The 14,002-nt window shown below is 38.4% G+C and overlaps 1 protein-coding gene across 2 annotated transcripts in view; it reads right to left on the bottom strand.

The window, feature by feature from the left end:
* The window catches only part of LOC121387955 (protein qua-1-like), a 64,557-nt gene extending 51,039 nt beyond the window's left edge, over window positions 1–13,518 (bottom strand). For both annotated transcript variants that reach the window (XM_041519139.1, XM_041519138.1), the window contains exon 1: window positions 13,425–13,518. In XM_041519139.1, the coding sequence (XP_041375073.1) occupies window positions 13,425–13,460 (36 nt within the window). In that variant the 5' untranslated portion in view covers window positions 13,461–13,518. The remainder of the gene's footprint in view (window positions 1–13,424) is intronic.
* Between the last annotated feature and the right edge of the window lie 484 nt (window positions 13,519–14,002).

Below are 14,002 nucleotides of genomic sequence, written 5' to 3' on the forward strand. Positions count from 1 at the left end.
TCTCCCTTGTGAGTGAAAAGAGGATTAATTTTTGTTGAATGAAACATGGAATTATATATAACAAGACAGGAAAGCAAAATAGCTTTTAACGTGTACACACCCAATTACAGTCCCCCCCCCCCCCAAGCTAGTTTGGTCAAGAACATATATTACGGAAGATACCAAAAATCAAATGATCCCCAAAACCCTTTAAGGGTTTTGTGCACACTCTCTTACAACAATACCGGATCCGCGCCGAATTACCAATTGAGAGGAAATTAACAATTTGCGGTCCCTCTCGCCTCCCGCTGCTGTAGGCCCCTTTTCGGGCCCTTTAAAAATGCCGAACAATACTTTGTGATTTACCGGGACAAGCCTTAACAGTTGTTCCCTTCGCGACTCATCCCCACCTCCCTTTCTTAATTTTTGGACATGGGGAACCGGTCGTTCCGACATTACAGAAATTCGAAAAAAATTGACAAATAAATTTCAAATATAGGAGCAGACGATGGTTAACCTGGAAGTGTACGCTGGGCCGCTTGTGCGAAATACAAATGAGACTTTATAAAGTCGAAACTTTAAAAAGTTTTATAAGCAGGGGTAGAGGCTCAAACTTTATAAAGTGTAGACTTTAAGTTAAAGACTAAAGTTTGAACTTTATTAAAGTTTGGACTTTAAAAGTTTTATAAGCACGGGGCCTGGTAATCCGAGTCTATCTCTGGATACAGTTCATTATACAATGTTTGCAGGTTGATCTGGTTGTGATTTACATATAATTATAATGATGATAAAACCCCAACAGTCTGTGTCTTTGATGCAGAAATCCACCGCATTGCCTGGCCCGATTACTTCACGAGTATGAGGAAGCATGTGTCATTGTCACTTCATGGCCTGCAATAGTTTTCGATATCGTAGTACTCAGATAGCTTCGAAAATCTGTAGCCTGGTTAGTGGAAACATCTGATGTCATCTTTCATAAATATTATTGTGTTAAAAATAAATCTTACACCCATGTAACCATCTAATAGTGAATCAAAGCATGCAGGAAATGCTTCTGTTCACTGACAATATACATGACAGGATTAGAAGTGAATTTCTTGCACCCAGACACAGTGACTTAGTTATTATCCTGAGACGATCACAACACACTGATCCACTAATTATCGGTAAGAACGTAAGTCGCAAACCAGATCAAGATGCAACTTAACTGATGATGGAACTGGGGTTCAGAAAGAAAAGTAACATTACCAGGATTGCATGTAGTAACTGGATGTGACACAACAGGACAAATTGATGGTATATGCAAACAAATGTTATTGAATGTATTCGGGAAAGCTCCACTGGCTATATCTGAAGCTCTTAGCCAGCTTGGAATTACTGATGAATCATACAAAGAGGTCAGTACTCCATGGTACTAAGCTCAAGGGTCATTTGTATAATTGATGCAGCTATTCTGAGAGGATAGAAGTTCAAGACACCATCATCAAACCAAAGTGTGGAAACACTGCCAAATATCTAATAACAGCATACCCAAAGAGCATATCTCCAAGCAAATATCCTAGCTGAGGATTCCATGCTACACCCAGCATCATTGGATCAAGGAGGATATATTTGTAAATGTGGTTGAAGGTGCAAGCTGCCCCAGAGGCTGTGATAGAACTGATCAGATGGCAACTGTGAAATCAATAAGTGTTCGGTGATGAAACTGTAAGGAATACAACCTGCAATGTACAGAACTCTACAAGTGGTGATGGTTGCTGCAATACACATGCCATTACAGACGAAGTAGATGCTTAATCAGGGGTCACAATGGGAAAATAATTAATTTTAGTCAATTTTCAGATACACGTATGTAAGATATTTCTTTAGAAATTATTAAAAAGTGGCTAATTTAAACAATATTCAATTAGTCGGATACTAAATGGGTAAGCCCTGCTAATGTGTCATTGTGAATTACAGTTTACAATTGGTCTGTTCCTCTATTTCATTAGTTTAAAATCTAGAAAATGAAAGTCACTTAGTAATTGCAATATTTTAATTATTTTTATATAAAATGTGATGTGGACTAGGAGGAAAAGTATTTGCCAAAATGTAAAAATTGGTGGCAATTTTAAATCTCCATATAGCTGCCATTTTGAATTTAACGTGCGTTTCAGGGACTGGAGGATGGTTATAAAAATGTCACCCTTTAAATTCCTTGAACATAAAAATGTACAGGACAAAAATAATTGTGCTTCTGCCTTAACTGGACCGTTACGATATATGAAAATGGTGGCCATTTTGGAATTACAAGATGGCTGCCCACAATTGGATGACTAATAACAAATGTCATCAATAAATTCATGGCCTACATAAATTTAAATATAGACTAAAAATATTATGTTTCTATGTTAAACGAGAGTTGGAGATATATGGAAAAATATATTAAAATGGTGGCCATTTTGAATTTCAAGATGGATGCCTTAGGTCAGACAAAACAATTTTTGTTTTCACAACTTCATTCACTGAGACTCATAAAGGTAAGCAGATACCTAAATTGTTGTTGTGGGTAAACTGGAGTAAATATATATATACGAATATTTAATTGGCAGCAATTTTGAATTTCAAGATGGCTGTCATGCCCAAATGACTGACTTAAATGATATATCGAGCGAGTTGGCATTTGCCCTCAAAAATATAAATAAACACAAGAATTGTGTTTCTATGTTAACTGGGAGTCAAAATATATGTAAAATATCCCAAAATTATGGCCATTTTGAATTTCAAGATGGCCGCCATGATCAAATGACTGAAAAAAATGCTACCAATCGATTTCTAATTCTGGATAGTCTTAAGAATAAAAAGAAATACATTTTACTGACTTGAGCAAAAATACAGAAAAGGTGTATGCCCCGGGTGTTGTGGTTTTTATGTGGCAAAGTTTAATGCATATTATATAGAGAGGAATAGAGCGAGATGCCTATGCAGTGGAAATAGGTCTGTGTACCCAAACAAAGTATTTGAAGTGTATATTCTTGCAGTTATTGACGTTCTTGATCCAAAATTTAGACTGTATATATTATAACGTTGAGAACTTAGTGTATTAGGAATAATTATTATAGTGCAACTTACCTGTCCTAGGTGAATAAGACTCAGTCTTTTAAAATAATTTAAGAATTGTGGTATATTGCATAGCTTGAAAGTAACCTAGTCATATTTATTTAATTATTCATGTGAATTTTATTACTAAATGAATCAGTGAACATACAGTTCAACTGCGTATGTGATTTGAGGTTATTGTTGGATAAAGATTGTTGAATTTTAATCTTGTTGATGATCTTTTGCCTTCATAGTTAGTAGTTATGGCCATTCACAAGGACACCCTCTAATCCAGGGTCGTCACAATACCACGGCCTTTGATATACCAGTCGTGGGGCACTGGCCGGGACAAGAAATCACACAACATACATCAGGTAATGTCAGGTCATAGGTTTTAACGTGCACATTCAGAACAAACTGTTGTAGCACACGCCTGTCCAATCTAATTAAAATTAGCTCCACTATGACATGTGGATCTAACAGCTGCCCGTTGGAGCTCATGTCCAGTTGACCTTTCATTCGACCAATCAAAACATTACTTGCAAAATCATGCCAGTAATTTGAAAAGAATTTGAACACATTCGGGATTCTGCCGAGGATATACAAAATTATTCGGGTGAAATGTTATATAAAATTCGTTTCAAGATGAGGAAAAAACTGTGATGGTATAGCCATAAAATCTGTTTATACTAGTATACAATCCAGAGTTTATTACTGCACTTTTACCCGTTTTTTCAATGTTGAAATAGACCAACAAGTTCGCCTATTGCATAAATAGTCTCGCCCGATATTTTTAGAATTTGTATGCTCCTGAATAACGCTATAAAAGTCGAAGTGTAATTGGTCGATCTTTAAATTGTTATTTATAGATGAAATGTCACCTGGACATGGGAGTCCACGCAATGCTGTTAGATCTACTGGTAGAACAGTAGAGTCAGTTTTAATGAGATTTACGCCGGTTATGGGCGTAGGTGTCGACTTCCGCCAGTTTTCCAGTGGCAGAACAGAAAAACATGTTTTAGGGTATATACAATGTTTTATCTTTGTGTCTAGTAGATTGGACCTTCCTGAACATATTTCAGCCGGGTGACAAGCTGTCACCCTTGAGCAATTTGTTTTACAACCTAAATTCAAAATGGCCGCCACGAAACATTGGTTTTTGCTATATCTTTGCTAATAATGGACATAGAGGGCTGATGTTTGTGGCAAACACCAGGTTTTCATATGCTAGAAGCACAATAATATGGTTATATAGGGTCTATAATAAAACTTTCATTGGTGTCCAGGTACATTTGTGAAAAAAAATATGAAAAAATGCCCGAAAACAAAATCATAATCATGATTTTGAAGATGACCTTCAGTATGGCAAATGAAAGGATTTAACTACTTTCCAAAACTTCTGAAAGATTATTTTTCATTTTATCTTACATCTTAAAATACCAATGAATAATAATAATAATAATAATAATAATAATAATAATACATGACATATACATCAGAGCGGCAAACAATCACACGTCTCCAAAAATCTGAGATGAGAGAAGACATCCTTCCAGACATACCAATGCAACGATATGATGGTCCCCAGAGACCCGACATGCCTGTTGAGAAGTCTACCCATTCACCTTTGCCACTCAGGATAGTTGCTTCTCAACGAATCTCAATACAGAGGGCCCAGGACATGGACTATACCTTCATGCAAGCTGTAGTGTGTGAGCCTAACATTCCTGAGTTTAATGGGTTCAATACAGGTCATTCCAGGGAGCAAGGACATACTGTTAAACCTAAGACAAGGGTAGTGTACTTGCCTTTGGTAGATATGATACCTTCTAACCCTGACACGATGCTTACAGCTATGGTTGAAGTACAGCGACAGACTAATAGCTGTGGACAAGCATATACCATCTTCACTAATGATCAACAGCTATATCGAGTGGTGGTTAGCATAACATGGTCGCATCCAGAGAGATTTACACACTTCATCCCATGTCTGGGTGGCATGCACACCCTCATGAACTTTGTTGGCTCAGTTGGAACATTGATGAGTGATTCAGGCTTGGAAGACATAATGAAAGCTGCCTTTGGAGGCGTTCACAAAATGTTTTCTGGCAAAAACGTTCACCAGAATGTTCGGGCTTTGCGGATGGTAGTTAAGGAATTGCTACGTAGCATCCTGACTGGTACAAAAGATGTCACATGTTACACAGACTCGATGGCTCTCCTGAAAGAGACATGTACATAGTCAACTTTCATGCGGTACGATCATGGACCTGGTGGCATCATAGGTATCACACTGAAACCAACACCTCTGAAAAGATGGGCTCTTAGTCTTCACATCTGTAGTCGGCTGACCAAGGGTGTAGCAGCAATGAGAGAAGGTGATAACCATATTACTGCGACAGCTCACAAGGAACAAATGTCATATAGGAAACGGGCTGATGTGGCTGATAGACAACATATACTAAAAAAGCTAGCTGTGTGCATCGATCCTCTCCAACCAGACAGTCACCCGAAAGGTCTCATCAACATTGTGACTGGTAAGATTGCTCCAGATAGTGTAAATGCTGATAACTATGTTGTGATAGGCAAACAACAAATGGGAGAATACGAAGAGAGTTGGCCTGGTAGTTTTCACAAGCCCCCGACAAAGCAGGTAATCACCATGGCAGCATCAAGGAAGCAGATCAAAATTGGTCAAGTGCTGTATATGATACCACACTGATACATTCCAGGGTCTTAGGTCTACAGAAAGTGAGGAATATTGATTTAGAGAGTGTTCTGAAGTATGAACTGGTACCTGTACCCACCTCCATGTTTGACAATAATGGTGACATGAGGCTACACAAGTCAAAATCAACTCTTAAGAAGATGTTACAGGTTGAAATATCTGACAGGACATTCCATCCCCCAGAGAACATTATAATGGACGGATGTGCAGTGTTATGGATGATCAACTGGCCATCACATGGAACTGTCCAGGATTATATCCATAATCTGCTCAGTTACCTTGCACAAGTTTAAAGTGTGATACCTACCTTGTTTTTTTTACAAGTATTATGACAACAGTATAAAAGCTGCCAGCACCAGTTGTTATTGAGCACACCTCTACCAGTCCAGAAGGTCATCCTAACGGTCACACCAAATACGGTTCAGCTCATCAAACTCATATGTACCTACCCCAGAGACCATGCAGATATACTGCCACAGAATGGAAACATCCTAGTGATAACAGGACCTGATCCCACTCCTGTCCATCCAGCAAGCTGTCCATCTGGCAACAACAGACGTTAACAGCATCAGAGTGGTAGCTGATGACACAGATGTGTTTGTGCTGTTGCTGTATATTGCACCACCCAGCAGTTGACCTGTAATCTCGTGATGGCTGGAACCAGTCATAGCAGGACATCAGTGGACATAAAAGCCACTGCAGAGAAGCATAGTGGCATCATTCCATACCTGTTGGCTGCACATGTTCTCTCCGGCTGTGACATTGTTGCCTACCTGTGGGGGATCGGCAAAGTAACAGTTGTGAAGGTATTATCATCTGGGAAACAACTAGGGAAGCTAGGTGACCTACAGCTACAAATGGTTGATGTGATATCTGAGTCTACCGTATTTGTTGCTGCTTGTTATGGATCACCGGGATCAACCGACATGACTTCGTTGAGGTACACTGTTTGGTCATCTAAAATGTCCAATCCAAAGTTGAGTTCAGCTCCAGACTTGAAAACCCTTCCGCCAGCAACCGAGGCTTTTGAGGAATATGTGTACAGGGCACACCTGCAGACAGCTATATGGAAAGCTGCTCTTGGTGCTGATCCACCATCTATTAATCCTGTACATTATTGGTGGTCACTGGATGAGTCATCTGGCACTCTGCTCCCCGTAGCCAAACCACCAGATGTTTCACCAGCTCCTGTTGATGTGTTGAAGTTGATTAGGTGTGGGTGCTCATCTCCAAGGCCTCGCTCAACATGCAGATGTAGTTGTCTGCAGCTCAGCTTTCATGTCCCATGTTCTGTGCATGTCATGGCAACACGGACTACAACAATAACCGTACAAGAACTGCTAAAAATACTGTTGATGATGAAGATACTGGAGATGAATGATATATGTATGTATGTATGTATGTATGTATGTATGTATGTATGTATACTGTATTGTTCTAGTTTTGATAAGACACCTACTGACACTAGTTTGATATCAGATCATTAAAAAATACTGTATGACATTGGCCAATGTTCTTAACTAAAAGTGAACATAAATATATAATGGAGTAATTTTACTCCATTGTAATGTTTGAGCTTCTATTGTAAATGACATAATATAACTATATGAACAGTATATCTTCATTGTTTTGGTGTCTGGCATTTCATTTTTCATTAAATACTTACAAAGGACATGATAAAACCATCACACGCCTTTTTAGTCAATTGAAATGGATTCCTGGCGTATGAAAACCTACAGTTTGCCACAAAAATAAGCTGTCTATGTGCATTATTAGCGAAGATATGGCAAAAACAATATTTCGCGGCGGCCATTTTGAATTTAGGCTGTCAAAAAAAAATTGCTCACGGGTGACAGCTTGTCACCCGGCTGAAATATGTTCAGGAAGGTCCAATCTACCAGCAATAACAATAAAACATTGTATATACCCTAAAACATGGTTTCTTAAAAAAAACCTCCATTATGCCACTGAACTACAGCTCTTCCGTCCACACACAACATACCACGGTATATGGAATATATACGTATTTACATTTTATTGTTTCAAATTGTTTCCTATCTCGTCTAGATATCGGTCAAAGTCTGTTATCGATCAGTCGATCAGTTATTGTTGTATCTGATGCACTTCCGAGGACACAACCCGAAACATCCCTCGTCAGGTTCCCAACAGTCGTCATCAAGGTGGCATTCATCGCGATCATCGCATTCAGTGTCGACGCCACACACGCCTGTACATTTACCTAAATAAAAAGATAAATAAATAAATCAATTGCATATAGTTTTCGTGATGATGAACATAAAGTACATAAAGTACTTGTTTTAGGACACTGGTATTAAAGAATGAAATGTATAATACTGACATGGAAGAGAAAACAATAAATGGTGAAAGGGCGCAGTCATTTCCGTACTTTGATCTTTGCATACATTGATCTTCGTCCAGCGGACTCTAGTTTTGAGGAGTTATATAACTTTTGATTTGTCACCAAGGATGTAGATATTTGATAAACCAGGGTACCATATTATGTATATATTATTGATAACACAATATGTTCTAAACAGAACCCCAATTTCCCCCCAAAAACACCCCCCCCAAAAAAAAAAAAAAAACCCCAAAAATCCAACAAACTCCCCACAACAAATTTATTCTTTTCGAAAAAAATTTAAAGGAAAAACTTTATTTTTCAATTTATTTTATACAGAATATCTGACACAAGTCAATGCCAATCCCTATGCAAAGAACCTTTTTTTTGTGTGAACATTCGTGGAATCATTGACTTTCGCGTTTATATCCAGTTAATGTTCAGGCATGCATTTATCCTGGCTTTTAGACACGAGACAACGTTGAATCTGCTCAGATCTACTAATAGACACATCCAAGACGAAGTTGGCAGTAAGGTTTAGGTCATAGGGTTCAGCGTGCAAATTCAGAGCAAGCCGTTATAGCGCACGCCTGTCATGGGCGCAGGTGTCGACTTACGCCGGCGCCTTCGTCCAGGAAAGGAAAGGTGGGGGTGGGGTGGGGGGTGGGGGGGGGGGGGGTGCATTAGATTTTGTAAATGTCCCAAAAATTAAAACAAATTGCGCAATTTCGTGAGGTAATTTTGGCGCATGACTTTGAACGGTTCATCGAAAGTAAATTTAAGGAGCTATTTTGAGTGATTTTCACTTAGTTGGCCGAATTATAGCTCTTACTTTAAACTGAACGCAGGACATGTTTTATGGGGTTCAGCTCTACGTAATTTCACTGATTTTGTTTGGTACATTTGTAGAGGTTGGTGAAGTAGCGACGTGTTACCTTATTAAATAGTAACATAATTACTTAGTAACTATATGTCATATTCGTTAATGCTAGTTCCTTGCTCATATGTACGTTTATTGTCCTACTCCTATCGTTTTGTTTAATGACACCACTAGATTCGAAGAAGACATTGATTTATTAATCATCATTGGATGTCAAACATTTGGTACCTGCTACATTTTGTCATTAGTAGCAAGGGATCTTTTATGTGCCATTTCCCATAAACAGAACAGCACATACCACGGCCTCTGATATACCAGTCGTGGTGCACTGGCTGGAACGAAAAATAGTCCAAAATTGCACACAGAGGGGGATCGATCCCAGACCGACCATCCATACGGTGAGCGCTTTACCACTGAGCTACTTACCGCTCCTCGATATAAATACAGGAGAGTTAGTGCAATGGATGCGTATGAGAAAGCTTGCCGATCTCCGCCTCACTAGATATCACTTCTGAGAATACGTCCATCTTAAAGTGACCAACCATACCTCCATCTTTAAGTGACAAACCATACCTCCATCTTTAAGTGACTAATCATACCTCCATCTTTAAGTGATTAACCATACCTCCATATTTAAGTGACTAACCATACCTCCATCTTTAAGTGACTAACCACACATCCATCTTTAAGTCATTAACCATACCTCCATCTTTAAGTGACTAATCATACCTCCATATTTAAGTGACTAATCATACCTACATCTTTAAGTGACTAACCATACATACATCTTTAAGTGATTAATCATACCTCCATATTCAAGTGACTAATCATACCCCCATCTTTAGTGACTAATCATACATACATCTTTAAGTGACTAATCATACATATATCTTTAAGTAATTAACCATACATACATCTTTAAGTGATTAACCATACCTCCATATTCAAGTGACTAATGATACCTCCATCTTTAAGTGACTAACCAAACATACATCTTTAAGTGACTAATCATACATACATCTTTAAGTGATTAACCATACATACATCTTTAAGTGATTAACCATACCTCCATCTTTAAATGACTAATCATACCTCCATCTTTAAGTGACTAACCATACATACATCTTCAAGTGACTAACCATACATACATCTTTAAGTTATTAACCATACCTCCATATTCAAGTAACTAATCATACCTCCACCTTAAAGTGACTAATCATACCTACATCTTTAAGTGACTAATCATACCTCCATCTTTAAGTGACTAATCATACATACATCTTTAAGTGACTAACCATACATACATATTCAAGTGACTAACCATACCTCCACCTTTAAATGATTAATCATACGTCCATCTTCAAGTGACTAACCATACCTCCATCTTTAAGTGACTAATCATACCTCCATCTTTAAGTGACTAACCATACCTACATCTTTTAGTGACTAACCGTGCCGATCAGCGATACTATCTAAACGATTAGTGCTGTAATTAATAAGCCGAATTTACGAAGCTTGTTTTTCTTAAACGCAGGTGTTTAGGCATTGTAAATAAATGTATACAGGTGCACGCGTGTAAGTCTGAAACAGGCTTCGTAAAGTGGGCCCATTATGATTATCCGTAACAGTGACGGTGTGGCTGCGAAACATCTCTATTAAATAGCTTTTATGTTTCAATTTGAATCAACAACAAAAACAACAATAACGATGACGATGCCGATGACAACAACAACAACGGCAACGACCCCCCCCCCCCATACAACCTGCCTAAAAATCCACACAACAAAAAAGCAACCCAACATCATCAATGACAACAACAAAAACAACGACAAAGAAAGAAAGAAAGAAATGTTTTATTTAACGACACACTCAACACATTTTATTTACGGTTATATGGCGTCAGACATATGGTTAAGGACCACACATATTTTGAGAGGAAACCCGCTGTCGCCACTTCATGGGCTACTCTTTCCGATTAGCAGCAAGGGATCTTTTATTTGCTCTTCCCACTGGCAGGATAGCACAAACCATGGCCTTTGTTGAACCAGTTATGGATCACTGGTCGGTGCAAGTGGTTTACACCTAAATCCCATGCCTCGACTGGGGTCCGAACCCAGTACCTACCAGCCTGTAGACCGATGGCCTAACCACGACGCCACCGAGGCCGGTAAACAACGACAACAAAACCACCAGCACCACCAACAACAAAAACAATAAAAACAACAAGTAGACAAATCAAATGGTCTGCAAATAAATTTTAAAAAAGGTTCTGTAACCGGTCTAGTGTTTTTCGAAACAATTGTATGAAATTTGTAAAATAAAAATATTTTTCGACTGAAAAAAATATTTTTACTTAGAGAAATATATAAAAGCTGTATAGCATATATGTCATTTGCGACCATATGCGTCGTTTGTAATTACGTGTGGATATTTATGTGAAAGTTTGAGATAAACATACACACGCTTCCCTGTTTACATAAATAAACGATGGGGTTCTACTAGTGAACGACAGATCACAAATGGTGTATTTGAGGTTGCATATGGTATGTTGATACGCTGCTTATATCAGTTTTATTAGTAAACGTTAACATTATCGGCAACAGGAAACGATTTGGTCTATTAGAACCTCTAAGTGTTTTCTTACCGTTCCCGTTGTCGTTGTCATTTCCGTTTCCGTTCCCATTGTCCTTTCCGTTATCAAGTCCGTTTCCGTTCCCATAGCCATTTCCGTTATCAAGTCCGTTTTCGTTCCCATAGCTATTTCCGTTATCAAGTCCATTTCCGTTCTCATAGCCATTTCCGTTATCAAGTCCGTTTCCGTTCCCATTGCCGTTATCAAGTCCGTTTCCGTTATCATGTCCGTTTCCGTTCCCATTACCGTTTCCGTTATTGTGTGCCAAAGACACGGTTATGAGAACGATCTGAATAAATAAATAAATAAATTTAAAAAAAAAAAAACCCAACAAACAACAACAATAACAACAAATTACTAGGCTAATATAGTAATCGTAATTTGATCATTTTGTACCATAAAATAAAACAGAGCATTGCAGTGAGCCAATCAGTCAGAGGGCGTAGGTTGCCATGTTCTGCCGTCCATTGAACAATAGCTGTTTGGCCACCTTAAGAGAGAGGGAGAGGGAGAGGGAGAGGGAGAGGGAGAGGGGGAGAGAGAGAGAGAGAGAGAGAGAGAGAGAGAGAGAGAGAGAGAGAGAGAGAGAGAGAGAGAGAGAGAGAGAGAGAGAGAGAGAGAGAGAGACGTATTTATAGTATTTGGAGCATTCGATCATCATAACATTACTAACATGGCTGTATACATGGATGCAAATCACCCCTAAGCAATACTTAATCATTTGAATTCAACATAACCGATGATTAATAAAATCTGTGTTTTACTTTTGATCGACGAAATCGCAAGACCGCGTATATCCATAAAGTACTCATAAATTAATCGTTGCTTCAAATATTTCTTTAACCACTTTTATGAACTTTATAAATGACAACATATTTTATGATGATATGGAATCCAACCTCCCGCCTCCCAAACCTCCTCTCAAACAAACACCGGTTCAGAATGTCTCGGTATGTTGTTCTACAAGTGATAGACCCTATAGACGGATATAGGACAACCAACGGGAAGGTCATGGTTCTTTACTAGCCTCTTTGCAAATTAATTATGAGCAATGTGCAAGGTGATTTCATGCAATATAATAGGTTGTTTTTAACAAATGAGCGCGGGGATGATAGTTTAAAGTTGTTTTTTTTTGTTTTGTTTAACGGCACCACTAGAACACATTGATGTACCAATCATCGGTCTTGGGATGTCAAAAACTTGGCAATATTTTGACATTCAGTCTTTGAGAAGAAACCTGCTACCTTTTTCTGTTAGTAGGTCTTATATGCACCACCCCACAAACATGATAGCACACACCACAGCCTTTGAAAAACCAGTTGTGATGCACTGGCTGGGACGAGAAATAGCCCAAGTGGCACACCGACGGGAATCGATCCCACAGAGACCGCGCACCAAGCGAGCGCTTTACCACTGAGCTACGTCTCGCCCAGGCTTGAAAGGTATAAGAGTTTCCATATCGTGTGCTATGGATGGATATTCGTGATGGTCTTCAAAATAAAAGTTTTGTGTGCGAAAGAAACGTTTAATGAATTGTTTTAAGTTGTAACAAATCGCCGGTTGACACAGACTGATGCTTATCGACGCAGACTGCTACAGACTGCCGCAGACTAAGGCTAGGGTCACACTCTTGGCGTTGCAGTACAGCAAAGCAACATAAATTATGTAATGATATTAATTTAAAAAAGGAATATTAAAAAAAATAAAAAATCTATTATAACGGTAATATAAATATTCAGTTAAAATCCGAAAGCGAATGACAACTTACATGCATCACCGTACATCCGACATTAAAGATCTTCATTTTGAAAAAGTCTCGATTTTAACGAACTCAGAACGTAGAACTGAGACAAACGGACACGTAACACCAATTGAGTAACATACCACAATGCTGCACAATATATATAGACTAGTTTCCCTGAAATTGTTCCAGACAATTGATATGTCACGACCAGCGAGCAGCCAGTAACCACCGAAGTGTCAATCACTTCGTTTCGAGAATAGATTTATTACGTCATAACATTGGCATAATCTGTCAAGACTTTGATAATTTATATAAAGAGTTGTGTGTTATGTTGCGCATTTATCATAATAATATGTCTAATATGGTTGAGGCTTTCTTTAAAGAGAAAGACCAAAAAGATAACACAACTGCTGATTTATTGGATTTCACGACAGCTATGCTTTTCTGTGTTAGGCTTGTGGGGCAATCTTAAAATAATCTCAATCGCTCCCAGATTAAAGGTCCTATGTCAAAATTGCAATAAAGGCGGTTCGCGCCAAAATATTTTATTATTTGTTTGCTTTAAATATAACGTTTGCAGTTTCAACTTTGACAATAGGAGC

The sequence above is a fragment of the Gigantopelta aegis genome, chromosome 14 (assembly GCF_016097555.1).
Source record: "Gigantopelta aegis isolate Gae_Host chromosome 14, Gae_host_genome, whole genome shotgun sequence".
Classification (NCBI taxonomy): Eukaryota; Metazoa; Mollusca; class Gastropoda; order Neomphalida; family Peltospiridae; genus Gigantopelta; species Gigantopelta aegis.